Source organism: Molothrus ater, chromosome 7 (genome assembly GCF_012460135.2).
Source record: "Molothrus ater isolate BHLD 08-10-18 breed brown headed cowbird chromosome 7, BPBGC_Mater_1.1, whole genome shotgun sequence".
Taxonomy (NCBI): Eukaryota; Metazoa; Chordata; class Aves; order Passeriformes; family Icteridae; genus Molothrus; species Molothrus ater.
The window spans coordinates 22172989-22191758 of NC_050484.2; the positions used below are offsets into that span (position 1 = coordinate 22172989).

At 52.5% G+C, this 18770-nt stretch overlaps 1 protein-coding gene across 1 annotated transcript in view; it reads right to left on the reverse strand.

Annotated features, from left to right (window-relative positions):
- The window catches only part of LOC118688879 (unconventional myosin-X-like), an 88171-nt gene extending 78066 nt beyond the window's left edge, over positions 1-10105 (reverse strand). The window contains exon 1 of the mRNA XM_036386810.2: positions 10028-10105. Within this exon, the coding sequence (XP_036242703.1) occupies positions 10028-10048 (21 nt within the window). The 5' untranslated portion in view covers positions 10049-10105. The remainder of the gene's footprint in view (positions 1-10027) is intronic.
- Positions 10106-18770: the final 8665 nt, after the last annotated feature.

Consider the following 18770-nt stretch of genomic DNA (forward strand, 5'->3'; position numbering starts at 1 on the left):
GACTGACATGAGAAAGCAGTTCCACAGCTGTATCACTCTTCAGAAACAAGTCTTGCTATTCTGTTCTCCTTACTCCGTGTTTTGGACTACCCTTGAATCTTCATGATTTCCCAGGACATCCTCTGTCTTCTGGGAACTGCTTCTATCCAGGCACAAGCAAGAATGAGCTGTCTCAGCTGAACTTCAGGACACAGCAGGGCTGCCCCTCTCTGAGTGCACTTAGACATCCCACTACCCCTGTGCACAAACCTACACAACTGCCAGGACTAACATGCTCAGGACGGGCTAAACCAGGATGGCTGCAACAATTTTCCAGAGTTATTCAGAGAGGAAAAGTGGTTTTGTTTGAAAGACACCTTTCAGTGTGAAAGGAGCATACAATTGTCTGCTTTTTCCAGTACAGGATGTTTTTAATGTTTTCTTTGTGTCTGAACTTGACTGTCTCAGCCTCCAGATCTACCTACAAACACAACACTACAAGAGGTTCTTGCAATGCCTTCCTTGATTTAGGTAATTGTACTAAATCAGCCCTTCTGCAAGGGGCAGGGATGTCTCAAAAACCTACACCCCTGCACTGAGAGTCTGAGACAAAAACCTCTGTGGGTGCAACAAGTTTTCAACTACAAGTACTATATACATAACTTACCTTTGTCCTCCTAGCACACTGAGGCTGTTCAGTGGGTATTGGGCACCCAAGCCTTGTGTTTCTCCTGGCAATGGATCCATATGCTTCTAGGCTTAGGAAAGGCTCTCCTGGCAGCACAGCGCTGAGCCAGCTCTTTTCCCAGCCTCAGTGGCTTTGTGGCTGCAAACCACGAGGCAGAGACTGGGCCAGAAAGGCCCTTGCAATTCAGACAAAGCCGGAATCAGGTTTCAATAAATGCACTTTCCAAGAGATTGATCTGAATGATCATGAATAAGTGATAGGATAAATACAAAGAGCCTTAGCTAATGGATGTAGGATTGGTGGGGAGGGGGAGTCCCTGGCAGCCTAGCCCCATATGGCAAGGAATGCAACTTTGCTGTTTTTCTGATGGCAGGCTGAAATGAAGCCATGGGCTGTATCTGATCAGCAAAACTGGGACCAGCTCCTGGAAGGGAGGGGCAGCCCAGAGATCACAGGTAAGAGAGACAGAAGCACCAGCTCAGTTGGCAGCAGCCAGCATGGAGCAGCTGGCAAGAGGGACAATACCTGCAAGAGCAGTAGGGATAACAGAAACCGAAGTCTACTTCTTGTCAGGCACGAGGGAGACACACTGTAGAGCAAAGAGGGGCTGGATTGTACCTGTCTGGTCCCACAATTCCCACACAGCAGCTCACTGAGCTCGGGCAGCCCCTGCAAGCCAGCAGGGCTCAGAGCTGCACAAACTGCAGCCATGGGTCCTGCTACTCCAGAGCTGCAGCCCAGGCTGAGCCCATGACTCATTCTAGTTCTGCCAATTAGCAGCCCCATTCCTCACTAATTAAGGAGCAGAGCCCTCAGTCTGCCAGCAGCTTTGCAGAATAGCAGTATCAGGAAAAGGTTTGTGCGTTTTAAATTATCTAAGAGCATTAAGAGATTTTCACTTCTGGTCACTGATGTATATGCACTGCTTCCCACTCCCCTTTTGCCTCCCCCTCCCATCTGTTCTGTTCCTGTCTCTTCCCCCAGTTTGGCTGCTGCACAGCTTTTCTTCTCACTCTCCAGAACATCTCCAAATATTTCCCAGGAAATGCCTGGTTTGTGGAGGTAATTCTTAATCTTCTCAAAGAAGGAGCTACACACTACAGGAACCACACAAACTGCTTGTCTTGTCATGGGCAGGGAGGGAATGAACCCCCAGCTGTTTTCCACATACTTCAGAGCTGCCCTTTGCCATGAGCACAAGGTCCACAGAAAGGAGGCAAGTGTGAATCCTTCCAGACTCCACTGTACACTCTCTCCAAGCTCAGTTTAAGATAAGCTGCCCCCTGCAATTCCACCATGGCAGTGGAGTCACTCTCCTCCTCAGATGAACTAATAGTCCTACAGAGCTTGCAACCACCTGAGCAATTATCACCAGTCATGAAAATGCATACTGAATTTCATAAAGTTCATAAAAGCAAACACCACTTCCAGCCTTCCATACAAGCTCTTCCCTGCCTAAAACTTCAGTTAGGAACTGAATTAAAATTCGTTGTTCCCTAAGCACATTAATCACACGGGTATCTACAGATGTGTATTCCTTGTCACATCACAGCTGCACTGGCTTTCCTACATCCCTTCTGTAGCCCTGAAAGAAAGGAGGTAATGTGGCATCTGCTAAACCCCAGCCAGGCCCTAGCAAAACTTCCCCTGACCAGCCTGCAGCTCAAAACTGAGCAAGTAAAAGGTATTCCTGCCCTGCTCTCAACTTGGGCAGTGCTTCTCAAAGAAGCCTCTCCCACTTGCCACCAAATATATAGCGAGGTGGCTTCTTTGCAGTTCCCTCCCTCTCTCAAATTCAGCCAATGGCTTCAAGGGTGAGGCTGGGCTGAGGGACAGTTGAGAAGTCTTGGAGGTCCACAGAATAGAGCCCAGGGCCTCAGGCAGCCACAAGGATACAGTGGTCTGTCACTGGGCAGCCCCAGTGCCACATGTTTTGTAAAAATCTCAGAAAGAGCCCTGAAACAGTATGTCTTCTGCAATGTTTATTATGCATAATTTGGGATTATGCCCAATAACTTTTTGCATCTTGCCACATCCTTGACTTTCCCTACCCTGTGGAGTTCTACCACCTACTCACACATTATACAGAAACATGTGTTTTTAAACCAATCTCATCACTGTGAAGCACAAAATCCCTTTTTCTTGCAGTCAGAGGTAGAGGCACAGAGGAATTCAATCCACCTTCTCTGTCTCATCCATTATTTTCTGCTCTTTTGCCATGTCTCCCCCTATTTGTCATTTCACTAATAAAGTAATCTCAGGTTTTTAAACTCTTCATGTGAGACATTTTCCTGGTGTTTGCTCGTCCTCTGTGTCCTTCCTTCAAATACCACTCAGAAAGCAAGTGGAGTGCCTCTGAGCTGGGTTGCAGTGTTTCAATCTGAAATAAGAGTGGAAATAGGGAAAAATGGGGCAAATAACCCATGTAAGAAAGAAGCTGGGAGACAGGAAAGACAGAAGAGTCTGTTTCACTCTTTTCTAAAATCACTGGGTACAAAGACATGTGCTAGTAGCAGCATCCAACTACTAGATGTGGATGGCAACACTGGGAGTTACCATAAAATTACAGAATAAATTGAGTTGGAGGGAGCCTGCAAAGGTTATCAAGTCCAACTCCTGGCCCTGCACAGGACCAAGAGTCACACCATGTGCTCCAGAGCATTGTCCAAACACTTCCTGAACTCTGGCAGGCTTGGTGCTGTGGTGATGGAGACAGAAGTTTCTAATAAACATCCCTGGAAAGCACCCATCTTGCATCACATTGTGATGCTGAAGTGCTTTCAGTAAATGGAAAGGACACAAAACATTTTAAAAATCAACAGGTCCAAGAGTTCCCAGAGATGTGTCCAATAAAGTTTCTCAACAGTTGCTATTAGTTTTTTATAAGTCTGGTAATGCTGAGGAAATTCCAAGAGATTGAAAGAGTCAGAGTCTAAATAGCAGTGATAGCAGGATTATCCCTAGCAACCATGGGTTGCTTAGTCTGAGAACCCAAGGGAAAATACAGAGGTTTTGCTCTCTGCTGTTCCATCTTAAGGATACTCTGGCTTTAACTGCTGTCCAGTGCCAGTTAACATGGGGAAGGAAGTCGAGTCAAAAAGGCTTCTTCTTCCTTAGCATCCAAGCACACAAGATAAATAGGATCATGATTGACTCTCGTGGTGTTGCCATGTAGAACACAGAATTTCAGTAAAAGTCAGCTCTTGAGGAGCAAACAGCAGCAAAGGGATCTCAAAACTGTTGTTATGGATGGGGAAAATCACTACTAATTGAGGGAGTTTCCAACAAATGTCTGCAGTGACAGGGTCAGTAGTATTTTATATTCTCATCAAGGACCTAAAATCTAAAGTAATTCTGACAGTACTAGCAGATGCCAACATCTGGCAGATAAGTAAGTCCCCACAAGGATGTGACCACCAGAGCAGTGTGGATTCCACAGCCCCCTGTTAGAACAAAACAGGATTAAAGTACAGCCAAACAGAAAGGTCATCATCAGGAGAGAAGGAATGCAAGGAGTACTTCAAACAGAGGAATGTCTTCTGGAAAGTCACAGACCCAAAGAGGATTGCAAATTGCTGAGCAGAAACTCCCAGGACATTTGGTGGCAACAAGAGTTGATGCATGTCTGGGATGTATAAACAGGAGTAAGGAAGTTTACTGCTTACTTATGCTTTGAGGTGTGAGAAAGAAGCCTTCCAGAGACAACATAAAAGGCTCAGTCATTTTTGCTATTCAGAAAGATCCCTTGTAGTGCAAAAGTATTTGTGAAGATGTTAATGTCATTATGTAGATTTGCCAGAGCTAGGGCTGACCTATCTAGCCCAGACAGTGATAGTGGGGGGATTAGAGCAGCATGTGGCCCAGCATGGGCTGCAAACCTCATCTGTGTCCCTGCATCCTCAACTGACTCAGCCCTGCTGAGAGACACGACAGACAGTAGTACTGAGACCCCTCTCTGCTACCTGCTGGCTCACCTTTGCCAGCAGCTCAGAGGCAACCTGGTGCCAGAAAATAATTTTTTGCAGACAGAGAAGCTATTTGGGACAAAGTGACTCTCATGAAGCAGAAGAAAAGTAGGACCTGAAAACGGATGGATCTGCCAGACGCTTCAGAAATGAAGCAGGATTTATTTTAAAACAAGGTTGTGTAACCACTTGCAGAAACTGCAAAAAGCAAGGGATCCTCCAGAAATAAGAAGCCCTTCTAGAAAGTGTGATTCAGCCAAATCTTCATCATTGGCTCAAGATGCAAGTAAGAGGAATAAAGAGCACTAATACACCCCCCATCATCCTAATTTCCACCTTCTCATCAAATAGACTGATGACTGGATCTGTGAGAGGCCCCACCACCAGTTCAGTTGCTGTGATAATTATTGCACTTGTATGACAGGACCCCTCAGTCCCCTGGGTACTGTGCCAAGTGAGGCATAACAGGCCCTCCATAGGTGTTTTTCCTGAGACTAGGCTCTGCAGCACTGCTGAACTGTGGGTGATCTCAGATGGAAATGAGGAGGCAGAACTGCAGAGTTTGAGGTAACTGAAAGATAACCAGGAAATCCAGACTCTCACAAGTTTCAGTCTTAATAATCACATTTAGATAGTTTGCATATTCTCCTTACAGCAAAATGGGAAAAAGAAATTGCAAAACATTTGTGATCATTCTGTTAAATGTAAGTGTGGCAAGAAGTGAAACCAGAGCAGAATAAGGTGGTTTTGGAGGCCACAATGGGGCAGCTGCATGCTGGCCCAGGGCAACCTGACTTCCCTTCATGTGGGGGCTCTCACTGAGAGCCTGTGCCAGCCCACCCTCTTGCTGCTGATGGGATGTGACAAGGTCACAGCTCACACAGCCTGGCTCCAGATGAATGCCCTAAGGAGGGAGCTAGCAGGACTCCCTCTCTTCCGCCAGACACTTCTTCCTGTCACCTTTGGCACAAGAGCTCTCTTCCTTGCAATTGCTGCTCCAAAACAGGGCAGTCGAACCCTTTTGTCCTATATCTGCCTCTTTATCACTCTGAATGGTTTGGGGGAGCTTGGATGGAGGATCCAACAGCTTGGATGGAGGATTCTGTGTGTAGGAACATCCATGCTACACCAGCTGCATGGATATCTTCAAGGACAGTGGTACTGCTCTTCAGCTGCACTATACAGGCTAATTAAACAGAGGGGGTGTGCTCTGTGTGCTATTCATACAGAGAGCATTACATACACAAGATGGATGTTACAGTCAGCATTTCTCTGTCTCTTCTTAAACCCTACGGGTTCTCTTTCTGAGAGGTCACAACATTCTCAGTAGACTGAGAGGAGGTTGTCAGGGGAAGCTGGCAAAGCACATGTTCCTGAGAGGTGGAGAGAGGCTTGGCCAGAATACTCCTTCAAAGAGCAGCCTCACTGCTAAAGAAGATGATGTTCTAGTACCTTTTCTTCCCAAGATGGCATTTTCCTAAGACAATGGTTGTTAACCCATGGGCATTCAGCTTACTGTTATCTGTAAAGACAGCCCATCACTCATGGTCAGCATCATCCACGTCAGCTGAACCATTTCCCTTATCTCAGACAAGAGTCTCTGGATAGATTCTCCTAGACATGTGGCCATGTTCCTCTCTCACAGGAGCTCCTCCTTCTCCCAACTGCAGGGGGCATGGGAAAGGCAAACCAAGCTGTTGAGAAACCTAATCCAGCCATGTACAAACCCTTCCCACCCAGCACAACCTGGGCTCCCTGGGGACACAGGTCTCTGGATGATGCATCCAAGCAGCTTCAACAGAGAGCCCAAAGGTGGTGACAATTGCATGTGCAACCAAAAATCAGACCAGTCCTGTACCTGCTGCACCCATGAATCAGGCAGGCTCCACACCGCAAAGGTGCATTCACAGTCAAGTCCTTTCAGTTGTTCCCTTACCCATGTTCCCCATCTGCCTGCAGATGTTTATACACATGACTTCATGCCATTAGATGCTCAAAGCACAGCAAATTCAGTTGAGTGTCTTGGAGCCAGTAAAGGGCCACACTTTGTAGACTCCCTGATGGCTTTGTGGAGCAGTCAGGCACTTTCCACTTGCATCAAGTAGTCAGCAGTCAGGGCAAAGCTGCCAGAGCAAAAGAAACCTGGCAGAGGTAGCTGCTTTCCACCTCAGTTTGAGGCCAAGAAAGCAGCTCAGGTGCATGCATGGTGGCAGCTCCAGTAGCCTTAGTACTCCTTCACAGCTTTGACTCTGAGGCTCCTCCCTGATCTGCAAGTATTCCCCAGAGAGATGGATCCTCTCCCTGTCTCCATGGCAGATGCCCCAGGCCACAAAGAAGAGAAGGGCTGTGGCCAGGGAAGGATGGGGAACATGGGGAATAGTGAGTCAAGACCATGACAGATGTAGAGAGGACAATTCCAATCACCACAGCCATGCAGGAAATGAACACAGAATTACCCCGCCTTTCTCTCCCCATGTCAGAAAGCTTAAGAATTTCAGGGGATTTATTTTACAACACAGATGAAAAGCTTTGGATTTCACCACAAGAGCAATGAGGAAAACTGTTTAACACTTAAAATGCCAGCATTTCTAGGCCAGTGGCACGTGAGAAGGAGAGCAGCATCTGTGACTCCACTGGATGCTGCTCCTCCGTGCTGACTGACTAGGGGATCCTGCTAACTGGTCACTCCAACTGGAGTGCAGAAGGACAGGATGGGAGAAGTGTCTCCTTTAACCCTGCCCATGACATTCCTGCCCCTTAGGGGGAATTGGAGAGCGAGTCACATCCTCTGTGTCAACCCCACATCCTGCCCACACTCCAGACACACAGGGAAACCATCATCTGTCACTGTGCCACAGCCCGGGCCTGCAGGGCCCCTCCTCCTGCCTGGGCACAGGACTCCCTGCAGCAGCCAAGCAAGGATGGCAGAGCACACACACACGGCTCCTCCACTCCCACCCTGCTGCAGCAAAGGCCTCATCCATCACATCTCTGAGCCATGCTGCACAGCAGAGCTCCCATGGCAGAGGCACACACACATCTTTGTGCTGTACCACTCACTGAGGATGAAGGTTTTCTAATCTGACCCGCTTGGGACGTTGTGGGAGAAGAGCAGCAGCAGCACACTCCCCAGCAGCTCACTGTCCCTGGGGTCTGCAAGCAGAGGAGGGCACAGCACATGGGAAACCCTTCCACAGTGTCAAGCTGGCACAACTGGCTAAAACTATTCCTCCCTTGCAGAACCAGGATGGCAAGCGGGTTGAACCCTCCACAAAGCCATTTTGGTCTCCAGCATGCCAAAGGGGGAGCTAGGGGAGCTGTGAAGACCCATGACATCCCCACCTAATCCCAAATACTGATCCACAGCTGAGTGTGATAATCTAAATGCTGCAAGCACAGCATGGGCGCCTGCTAAGGCAAGACCAAGAGAACACTGGGGTTTAAGCTATTCACTCTAAGACATGACATGCATCCCCTGGGACAAGATCTATTCTGCTGCTGCAGAAAGAAGTGAAGCAACTCCCTTCTACTCAGGCTTTCCCTCCCACTAAGAACCCCCATGGAGAAGGAGGAAGAGTGGCTGGGGTGCAGCAAATGCCAAACATTCCGTCTTTGGGGAAGTCACATTCCCTCTCTCCCACCCCCACTGCCTTTCCTGCAAAGCAGAGTCGGATGCTTTCCTGCACACACTCACCCCAGTTCTCCAGCCTTGCCTACCTTGCTTCATCAGGATTAAAGTGATTTACAAGAGACGTGTGACTCTTAGAGAGACTCTGGCTCCAGGACTGCCCCTCAGCCCTTCCCTGGAAATCCCTGCTTCTTCAGATAATGGCAGAATCATGCCTGGACAGCGTCCTGGAGCTGGACAAAGCAGGCAGTTCTCTGAAGAGTGCTACTTGCTGAGGCGTGCACCTCTGGGCATCCCCTTTCCAGCCTCCCATTCCCATCAGTTCCTTCAGGCTCCAAAGTGGCTACTCCTGTTGCAAGAGGCCAGGAGGTTCCTCCTGACAGAGGGGTGGGCATAAAGGCTGTGGTGAAATGGCCCTTTGGGAAACTCTGGCCTCCATCTGATTAGATACAGACGGCCCAGACTTCCAGGAGCAGCAGGTTAATCAGTTAATGGCTGGGGGATGCTGGCGATGCACTGCCGCATGCTGTGGGGCAGCCCCAGCCGCACAGCCCGGGGGCAGCCACTCCTTCCTCTCTGCGGCCAGATCTGGGAAAACATCTGTTCTGATAAAGAAAGCGCTTCACCAGGGAGGGGGCAGGCCCGAGCCCATCAGCTGCTCCAGCCCAGCGACCACGGGCTGCTCCGGAGCGCTGCTAGCTCCCCCTCCGCACCCGTGACTCGCAAGGCCAGACACTGGGGTTAATGGCCTGGAAACCATCTGGGGGCTGGAGGGGGCAGATGTGTCATGCCCCAAACAGGAGGCTTTCAGACCTCAGCCGCAGACCTCCAGAAGGCCCCGTCACCCCACAATGTCTGCCATGCCCACTGCCAATGCCACGGGCACCCACTGTCACCATGGGTCCAAAATGGGCTGCCCTGGCCTTGCACCCACCTGCCCTTCACAACTAAAGCCATCACCAGGCTGGGCTGGAGACCCGTGTTTGCTCAGGCACGAAAAACGGCACGGAGAATTTCGGAGCGTCTGGGCTGTGCCCGGCGCCTGGCCCCGCGCACTCAGTGACTCGCTCCCCACGGCAGCACCGCGCCCGCACGGCCGTGTGCTCAGCCGGGGAGGGCACCGCGGCCAGGCGGGACCAGAGCCGCGGGTAACAGTACGGGTCCGGCCTCGGGCAGCCGCTCTGCCCGCCGGCGTGACGGTGACTGGGCAGCGGCACCGAAGAGCAGGGCGCTCCCGCCGCACGCTGCCCGCCTGCCCACCGGCCCGGTGCCCCCGAGGCCAGCCGCTCTGAGACACACACATGCAGGCAGGAGCAGGCTCCGGACCCTGAAGTCGTTCCAGAGGATTAAGGAGCCAGCACCGGGCAGCCATGACTATCATGCGACAAACCCTCTCCTCCCGCAAGCAGCCCCCGGTCGGCATTGCCGACACCGCACATCGGCCGGGCTCCGGCTCCCGCAACCCCTTCAGCCCCTCGCTGGGTTGCGCGGTGCCGCGCCGGGCTGGGGAGCGCTCGGGGACAAAACCCTGCGCATCCCATCGCTCCAGAGAAAGTGCAGCCGGGACCGTCTCGGCGAGGGGGCAGCGGGGGCGCGGCGCGGCCCGCGGGGAGCGCACATCCCACGGCCCCGGGGCGCTCCTGGCCCGGGCACGGCACCCCGATGCCCGTCTGAGACCCAATCCTGCCGGCCCCCGCCCGGCCCCCGCCTCTGCCAGCCCCGAGCGGGGCCGAGCCCCGCCGCCGCGCCCGTCCCGCCGCTGCCCACCTGGCGCAGAGCGGCGTCCATCGGCGGAGCCCCCGCGGAAGCGCAGCCCCGGCTCTCAGCGCCGCACCGCCGCGGCCGGGCGGGCACGGCTCCCGGCCCCGCGCCGCGCTGGCTCCGCCTCGCCGGCCGCGGGCAGCGGGGAGCGGCCGGGCCGCCCGCTCCGCCCCGCTCCGCCCGCCCGGGAGTGCGGCTGCTGCGGCAGCGGCGGGGCCGTGCCCGTGCCGGAGCGCTCAGGAGCGGGATGAGAGTGGCGAGGAAGAGGAGCGCATCTCGAGAGGAGGGGACTGAGAAGGGCTGGGGTGGGGGAGGCCCGAACGGCCGGTGCCACCCTCGGGCATGCGACGGGAACGGGGGACCACTGCTGTACACAGGCACAGGAACCAAGTGTGGACCTTTGTAAGGACTACTGATGTCACCCAGAACAGCAAACGTTTCGGGTTTGGGGCTCCTTCAGCAGACCATCATAGCATGATGCAGGGAGAGGGACCGTTAACAGGAATCCTGACAGAGCTTTGAAATTATGTCTCTGAGATTTGGAACAGGGGGCAGAGAGCAATACTCTGGGCAAAGTTTCTCCAAATCATAGTTCAAAGATAGAACTCGATCACAGATCAAAGTGTGTCCAGATCATAGTTCACAAGTGCTCTGTGAAGGTGTTTCTTTCCATCAGAATTTATTTCTTTTTTCTGAAAGAAAGGAAATGTAATGGAGGATGTGGGGGAAGGGTTTTTTAATTTATTATTATATAGTCAATAATGGGAGGGTCTTAAACTGCTTAAAACACAGAGAGGGTTCTGAGGTAGATTGGCAGTATCTTGTTCAACATCTGCCACTGGACAGAGTCACACTGAGGCCACTGCCTTACCTGTGATGACCACTCCCACCACTCTTCCACCTTCACACTCTGGGCCTTTTGGTAGTTTCCTGGTATATGAGTCACTGTCAATGTGTCCTTCCATTTTGATACCAAGTTATTGAGAGCTATCCTGAGCGTGACTATCCAGGCTATTTTGTACTTGTGCTGGATTAGTTTAATCTACACCACTTTCCCTGTCTTATGAAAGCACCATGCAAGATGGCACCAGAAGCCCAACTGCAGTTCTTATCTCACATCTAATACCTCTATGCAGAAGGCCAATCGCTGTGTCAGAGAAGGGGATAGATCTACTCACAGTGTCCTTGACAGTCCTCCTTACAGCCACACATTTGTTGCCAGGCTGTTTCTGCCACAGCCAGCTTTCTCCTCGCGGGAGGAGAGGGGATTCCTGCTGATGCTGTTTCTGCAGACAGTTTTGGCTGCTAAGCTTCTCAGTTCTGGCTGGTCACCAGGGGGCCGTGGAGCTCCTCACAACCACGGGAAAGTTGAGGAGCGCATTTCTTTCTCCTCTATCTGCCTGCCAGCCAGCAGTCTCCACCAGCAAGCATCTCTGCCACCAGACATCCCCTCCCAGACTTCTCAGGAGAAACTCTGGCCATGGTTCCTGTCATCCAGGATAGAAGAGAAGGATACAACCTTTCAAAAGGGCAAGGTTTTTAGCGTTTACACTATTGTTGACTGACACTTTCCAAGAGGGAAATGGAAGATGCCTTGACCCAGTCCTTAGAACAAAGTAACTTTCCAATTCTTCAGTCAATAAACATTGGATTCCCCAAATGGGGCATCAGTGGCTGACGCTGTAAGCCCTATACTCAATCAGCTGAGTAGAAAAGGTGGGAAGAATCTTGACAAGAAACTTACACCTGAAATTTGTTCCTTTCTGCTACAGGATTAAAGCACTAGTCCTGCATTTGTACAGCCCAGTTGGAAACTGCAATCTCTGAACTGTTTCCTAGCTGGCTTTAGGTGCTGCTCCTGGGAAGGGCTGGCTGTGACCACCTACTGCTTCACAGAGCTTTGATAAGCAGGTGATTGCTGACTCACTATCACATGAGCCCCACTGTGTAGGAAAAGCCCAGGACCTCTCTCCAGCCCATCAGCCCCCCGCTCCTCCCCCCCAGCCTCGGGGCTGCCTCCTTCCCCAAACCTGGCACACTAGTGCTGACTGAGTGTTTGGCAGCAATGTCAGCAACCCAGCGAGCTCCCAGCCCAGCTGCAGCCAGCACAAGAACCAGGATGCCATGGTTGTTCTCTGCCTGTCAGCAGAGTGCTGGGCCCGGGGAGAGGACAGCCAGGGCAGGCAGGTGCTGTGGGTCTGAGCAGTGAGCTATCCCTGCATCCCTGAAAGGCAGCCGGGCCCCGCACCCAGCCGTGGCAGCAGCAGACAGTGAGTCAGCTTCCTGCTGGGCTTTCCACGCCGAGGGAAGGTCGGCAGAGGACTGGCAGGAACAAGCTGAGGCAGGAATTCCTCCTGGACTCCAGACAATATCTTAATTTCCTCTTCTGCCACGGGTCTGGCACATTCCTGGGAGGCAGGCAGGCCGGCATGCCCCGCTGTGGGTGGGAAGAATCTGACAGACTTGCTCTCCCATCAGCTGTGAAGGGACGAGCTGTGACACCTTGGCTGCAGGTCCTCAATGGCTCATCAGAACTCTGCTCCTAGGGTGGAGGACTGATTTCCTCCACGGTCATCCCTGGGATGATCTCATCTGGGAGACTCAGCAGCAGAGGCAGGATACTTTGGACCAGACAAAGGCATAGGGAGGCACAGATGCAGAAGGGGAGCACCCGTTCTCTACTGTGCATTGCCACCATCACAGCCCCCCCTGCCAGGGCCCTGCTGCTTCACCGAGGCAAATTCTGCCTTGCACAAAGCACAGGGCAGCCAGGAATGTGTTCACCAAAGATGGAGAACTACTGAGAACAGCAGCCAAAAATCAAGCATGCCACCCACTGCCAGACCCTGATGCCAAAGCACTCTCCTAACACAGCCTGCATGTATGCAAGAGGAAGGGGAAACACAGACCATGCAGTAGGGTGCAAACTGATCCTACAGTTCTGGCCCTTTCCTTGTTCTAGTTTCACAATTCCTTGAAATCAGCTTATAAATCAACATCTGCAAAGGGCAGGTCCTCCCTTCTCCCATTCCCACACTGTGGATTGCCCAGCTACCCCTCAGACTTGGTCAGTCTGGCCAGGCCAGCTCAGGCTTGGGCTGCTTGAACTCAGCTCATGAAGCTGTGGATCCCTCCTGCAGCCCCATCCCCTGCAAAGTGACAATGGTGATGATCAAAGCTCTGCTGAAGCTCTCCCTGCCCGGGGCTGCTCCGAGGCTCTGTGACAGGAATTAGCCTGAGCTCCTTGGGGACAGGATCATGTTTGTACCAGATGTGTCCCTGTTCCAGAGGAATGTGATTAAGGATGTCTGGAGAGGCTTTCACAGGGTCACACCAAGCACTGCGGCACCTGCTCCCCCAGAGAGCAGAGCCTGAGAGGGAGTCCTGCTCCTAAGGGAGCACGGTGTGGGCTGGGGAGCGTTTATTTGTCCTGGGCACCCTCTGGCTCCTGTATCACTTCAGCCACCAGCAGTGAGCCCGTCTCACTGCAATGCACAGCGCTGCCTCTGCACACTACAGAGCTCAGGACAAGGGTGGCTACACCCTTGCTTAGTTTGATCACAGTGGGAAAAGCTTCTTATCCTATCCAGGCACAGGAATGCCCTCCAGGGCTGCCCTTTCTCTGTAGGTCAGGAAAACAGGATGTCGTCTTCATTTTCAGCCTGAGCACAAAAGCAGATCACTGGAGCAGATGGGCCCAGAGGGTGGATGGTGGGCACATCCACCCCACTGTGACCATGTCCCTCTGAAGGACCCTTCTGAGCTGCATCACTGGGACAAGCACTACAGCTGGGACTTTCTACCAGCCCCATCTGCACTTGGCCGTGCTGACAAACCAAACCCATAATCGGGTATCTCCAGCTTTCTCTGCAGATAGCGGTCCTGCTCCTGTTCCTTCAGCCCAACCCTTCCTTCCTTTCCCTTCCACATCCCAGGCCACACATCCAGCTCCTGGAAGTGATGAGGTGAGGTTCCCTGCCACTGCTCCCTTTGTGCTGCTGCTGGTTTGCTTGGAGCCACAGCAAATCTGTGTGTGGCTTTTACACCTTGGCCACGAGAAATGCAGCCCCAGTGATGAGACTTGTGAATGAGGGAGCTGAACAGCACCAGGCTATAATTACAGTAGGAGCATGTGGGGAGAGGCCAGCCGAGCGCATCCATCTCATTTCCTCTCCTATTAAGTCTGCCCTGCTTTTGTTTGACCCAGACCAAACCTTGCTATTAATGGCACAATGCTGTGGAGGTCACAGCTGATTCTGCTACAAGCAGCTTTGTGGATTCTGCTCAATTAAATGCATAAGCAGGGCTTTGCTTGCAGATACCATTACTCTGTGATTCATGCTGTAGAAAGTACGTCAGGCAGCTGTGGTGGAGGCAATTCCCAGACTGGGCTGTTTTGCCAGGGGAGTTCTTTGTCTCCTTCACAACCAGCAACCCCGGCGAGCAAGCAAGGAGGTTAAATGGTGTCGTATCACTACCCCTGGCTGTGGCTGAATTCTGCTGATGGGTGCTGGTAGCCTGAGCTGTGCACGTTTCCTCTTCCTGATCTTGCCTGCAGAGTTTCAGCTTGCAAAATAATTTTTGTGCTGAAGGAGAGAGCTCTCTGCTGTGCACCTGCAGCCAAAATGATGCCAATCCCTGCCCTGTTCTGTGCTTGTCCCTTTTAAGTCCTGGGAGGCAACCTGAAATGCTGCGCTCCTGGACTAGTGAAGGAAAAAAGCAGGCATGGCTGTGCTAACACCTCCAGGGCCAAAAAGTGAGTGCAGCCCCAGTTCAGAGCACCAGTAGCTGGCCCCAGCATCTGGCCAGGTGTCTGTGCTGAGGAAGAGAGCCTGGCAGAGCAGGAGGCAGCTTCAGCCTCCCCCAGCCTCAGTGAGGCTGCTGTACTGTGTGCTGGAGGGGGGGACATCCTCCAGGGACACTGGGCTGATGGATGAAGGAAATCATCCAGCTGGGCTCTTGCAGCAGAGATCACAAGGTCCCCCCTTCTCTGCAGAAATCACATGAGGAGGATTATTCTCCCATCCTGCTCAGTGACAAGATCACATCTGGCAGCCCAGGGGGTCACAGAACAGAGTGGCAGGAGAGATGGGGGATGTTGTGCAGCACTGATGCTCAGCACTTCTCCTTGTTCTGACTCCTGCATGGCCCCCTCTGAGCCACGCAGGACACTCATGGGTGCCAGCCCACCTCCTTGCTGCTCCCTGCAGGGAAGAAGCTTTGGCAGTCACATTTCAGAGCTCAGGCTGAGCCTTCCCAGTCCCCACCTCACAGCAGCATTGCCTCCTCTCTGCATGGGAGCTCATGAGAGCCATCTCTGCCGAGCAAGACACAGCAGCTTGTGACCAGGTATATCTCAGATAAAAGTATGTACCTGGACAGGGGAACCTTACACAGGCACAGATTTGTCCCAGAAGTGACTCAATCACTGCTGCAAAGAGTCCCTTTGGAGACCAGTCCCAGCACAGGCACCTCAGAGAGCCAGAGGGCTGGAGAGCCTTGAGGGGATGATGAGCTGGGAGGGATGGGGCAGGGGCACAGGGCAGCAGCCAGGAAGCAAACCTCCCAGGGAAAGGAGCGAAGGCCAGACAAATTACAGGAGCACTCACCTGTATTGAAGAAACATGCTGTCCGAGCCTGTGCCCAGGATTCAGACATCCCTGCTAGGAAAATATCATTTGCTAAGACCTGTGTGAGGGAGAAGAGCTCGATGGAGCTTCATCTCTTCCCTGTAGTTCTGTGGCAATGTCTGTGGGCCCGGCAACTGGCTCTGGGAAAGGCTGGCTGCAGCACGAGGGACATGTCCAAACCTGCTGTTCCCATGGGAAGGAAGGTTTGTGTCCATGCTTGGAGAGGGCATGTTCCTCCCCTGGAGGTCAGCAGGGCCCTGCACAGCTCTTTCTTCTCTTCTTGGTGCTTCTCCTGGGGCTGGTGAGTCCCTTCTTTTGAAGGGACAAAGGGGAGGTGGATGGAGGGCAGCAGACAGAGAGCATTGGGCTGGGGCCGTGGCAGGGATGTGCAAGGTCCCCAGTGTTCAGCAGCACTTGCTGAGGGTGGTCCTCGGCATCTGCAACAGCCAGCAGGACCCCAGCACCCCTGAGCTGGGGCTGCTCTTGGAGCTTCACACACAGCCATTGTCCTGCTCAGCATCAGCTCTGCCCTCCCCAAAATGGGGCAGTTCACATCTGAACAAACCCACTTGTGCTGGGGATTGCAAACCAGAGCCACTCTCACTCCTGCCAATGTGAGGAATGCACTGTGCTGCCACCTCCTGCCATTGTTACCTGCCCCACACCCCCCAAACCCCTCCTCATGGGGAAGAGGAAATAAGGTTTTCACATTTTCTTGTAATGAAGTTTGAGTGTTTGAAAAGCAGAGACAAAACCCTCCGCAAGAACTTTCAGGCAAGGAAAAGGGGAAACTTTGCCACTGGCCCTTGTTCACAGTTTTGTTGTAGAAATGGCTTTAGCTAGCCGTTTCCTTAACTTCCCAGCCACACAGCCATGTGAATGGCTGCCAGTGGTATCTGACAGAGGTGTGCCAGTCCCTCCTGGCTGCAGAGAACAAAAATAACTGGAGAAGATAACTTGAGTGTACTTGAACCCAGGTGGCAGAAACAGAAACCCAAACAGTTTGCTTAAAAAACACAATTGCTTGAAATAATAAGGTTGATAATTTTGGGAAAAGAACTTCTATTTTAAAGGCTCTGGACAGGTTTACTTTTGTAAAAATAAACCCCTTCTCATATAGAAAAGAGGGAGAAACTTCTGGTAGAAGTGCAGTCCTGGACTAGCCTGAGTCCCCTATGAGGGAGCAAGTGAACACTAGCTCAATCCCAGACCACCCCCTGGAGAACTGGTGGCAAACAGGCAGGAGAATGTGTTTCTTGTGGTTCATGTGGTGAAACATGGGGCTCAGCCTCCTGTTTCCAGCAGCCAGTGTGGAGGCTGAGTGCATAGTAACCACCCTGCTCAATGATGATGACAGAAAGCCCACCTCCATGCTGGTAACATGGTGAGAGTCCCTGCTCCAGCTGGGGCTTGCTACCTTGCTGGCTGTGGTGGGCAAGGAAGTTTTGTGCTGGGGAATTTCAATCCATTTAATTTATTGCCATTGGTGATAAAACCAGAAGCATAGAGCCAGAGGCACAGTTCCTGTGAAGAGTTTATTGGTGTAGCTGTTTCCACTACAGTCAGAAGAGTCACAATGCACAGAAACAACAGGCCTCCTACACTACACAGGGAGGACAGGACACACACGGCCACAGACACACAGAGACACTCGTCTCTCTGCCCTGGGCCCTGTAGGGGGCCAGGCTGTGGGCAGGACCTGCTGTGGGGGAGGCTTCTTTCTCTGATGGGATATTTCTGCAGCCTCCCGAGGAAGGCATTGGACCCTCCCGGTAATGAAGCACCCACCATCTCTCGCAGGAGCCAGGCTGGTACGTGGGAATGGGGGCAGCATCTTCTCCCAAATCCAATGGTGAAGTGAGCATCCCAGCTTCCTCTGGAAGAACAGTCCAGCTCTGACCATCAAGAAGAGGCTGAGCTGCCTTTCTCTCCTGGAACTAACCTTGGAGTTTCCAGGGGGAGCAAGGGCACCATCAAACAGTTTCTGGGCCAGCTCTGAACAAAGGCTGCCAGCTTGGGGACACCCCAGGGAACAGGTCTGTCAGGTGGGAAGGTGTGATACACAGCAAGTCCCACCTGAACACGAGGAAGAACTTTACTGTGCAGTGACTGAGCACTGGAACAGGTTGCCCAGAGAGACTGTGGAGTGTCCCTCCCTAGAGATATTGCAGAACTGTCTGGATACAATCCTGTGCCATGTGCTCTGGGATGACTCGACTTGGGCAGGGAGGTTGGACCAGATGATCCACTGTGGTCTCTTCCAACCTGACCCATTCTGTGATTCTGTGGAGCTGCCCAGAGGTGATAGGGGCTGAGTGCTGGGCACCCTTAGTGCTGCTCCTTCCCACCTGGAGGACACCGCTGGACATGAAAGGCAATCTCAGTATGGCAGCAAAACTGGGGCTGGGGTTTCAGTGACTTCCTTGCAGGCTTGCAGGAGCCAGACTCAGTGGATCACTGCACAGGGAAACAGAGGGGACCCAAAGGACTGTTTTGTGCTGCAGCACTACATTTCTTGTGTAGCTTCTTAAATATGGTTTGTTCTCAGAGACAGGAATGTGGGGATCAGGAACTGGGACACAGCCCTGTGTTGAGTGTTTACTCTTGCAACCTCTGTGGAGGTGCAGAATGGCAGAGGACTCCTCTTAATTCCTGCAAGAGGGCAAGCATTCAAGGCTTCTGAATACCTGTTTGTCTCCACCCTTCCCTCCCTGTGCAGTTTGCCTTTGGAAATAAGGTTGGGAAAATTGAGAGGGAGAGGAGCCAAACAGCCTCTTCCATGTCAAGCAAGAGCTGAAAACAGTCATGTGGGAAGGTGACTGGACAGAAAACAGTCTGGAGGACTGGGTTAGGGTGCCAGTCCCTCTTTGCCTGTCTGCCAGGCTGCAGCAGCCTCGTGGGCCAGAAGCTGTGGCAGAGGCCCAGTGTGAGCACTCCTAGAAGGGGGCAGAGAGAGCAAGAGCAAGGCATCTGCCGGCTGAGTAAGGAGGTTGCTGGCCTGGGAGAAGAGGCAGCTTCTAGCCCATTCCTGTGAGTGCTCAGTGTCACATGCTGAGATACCCAAGCGTCATGGTAGTGGAGGGGAATGCAGTGGCACCAGCTGGCATGGTTCCCCTTCA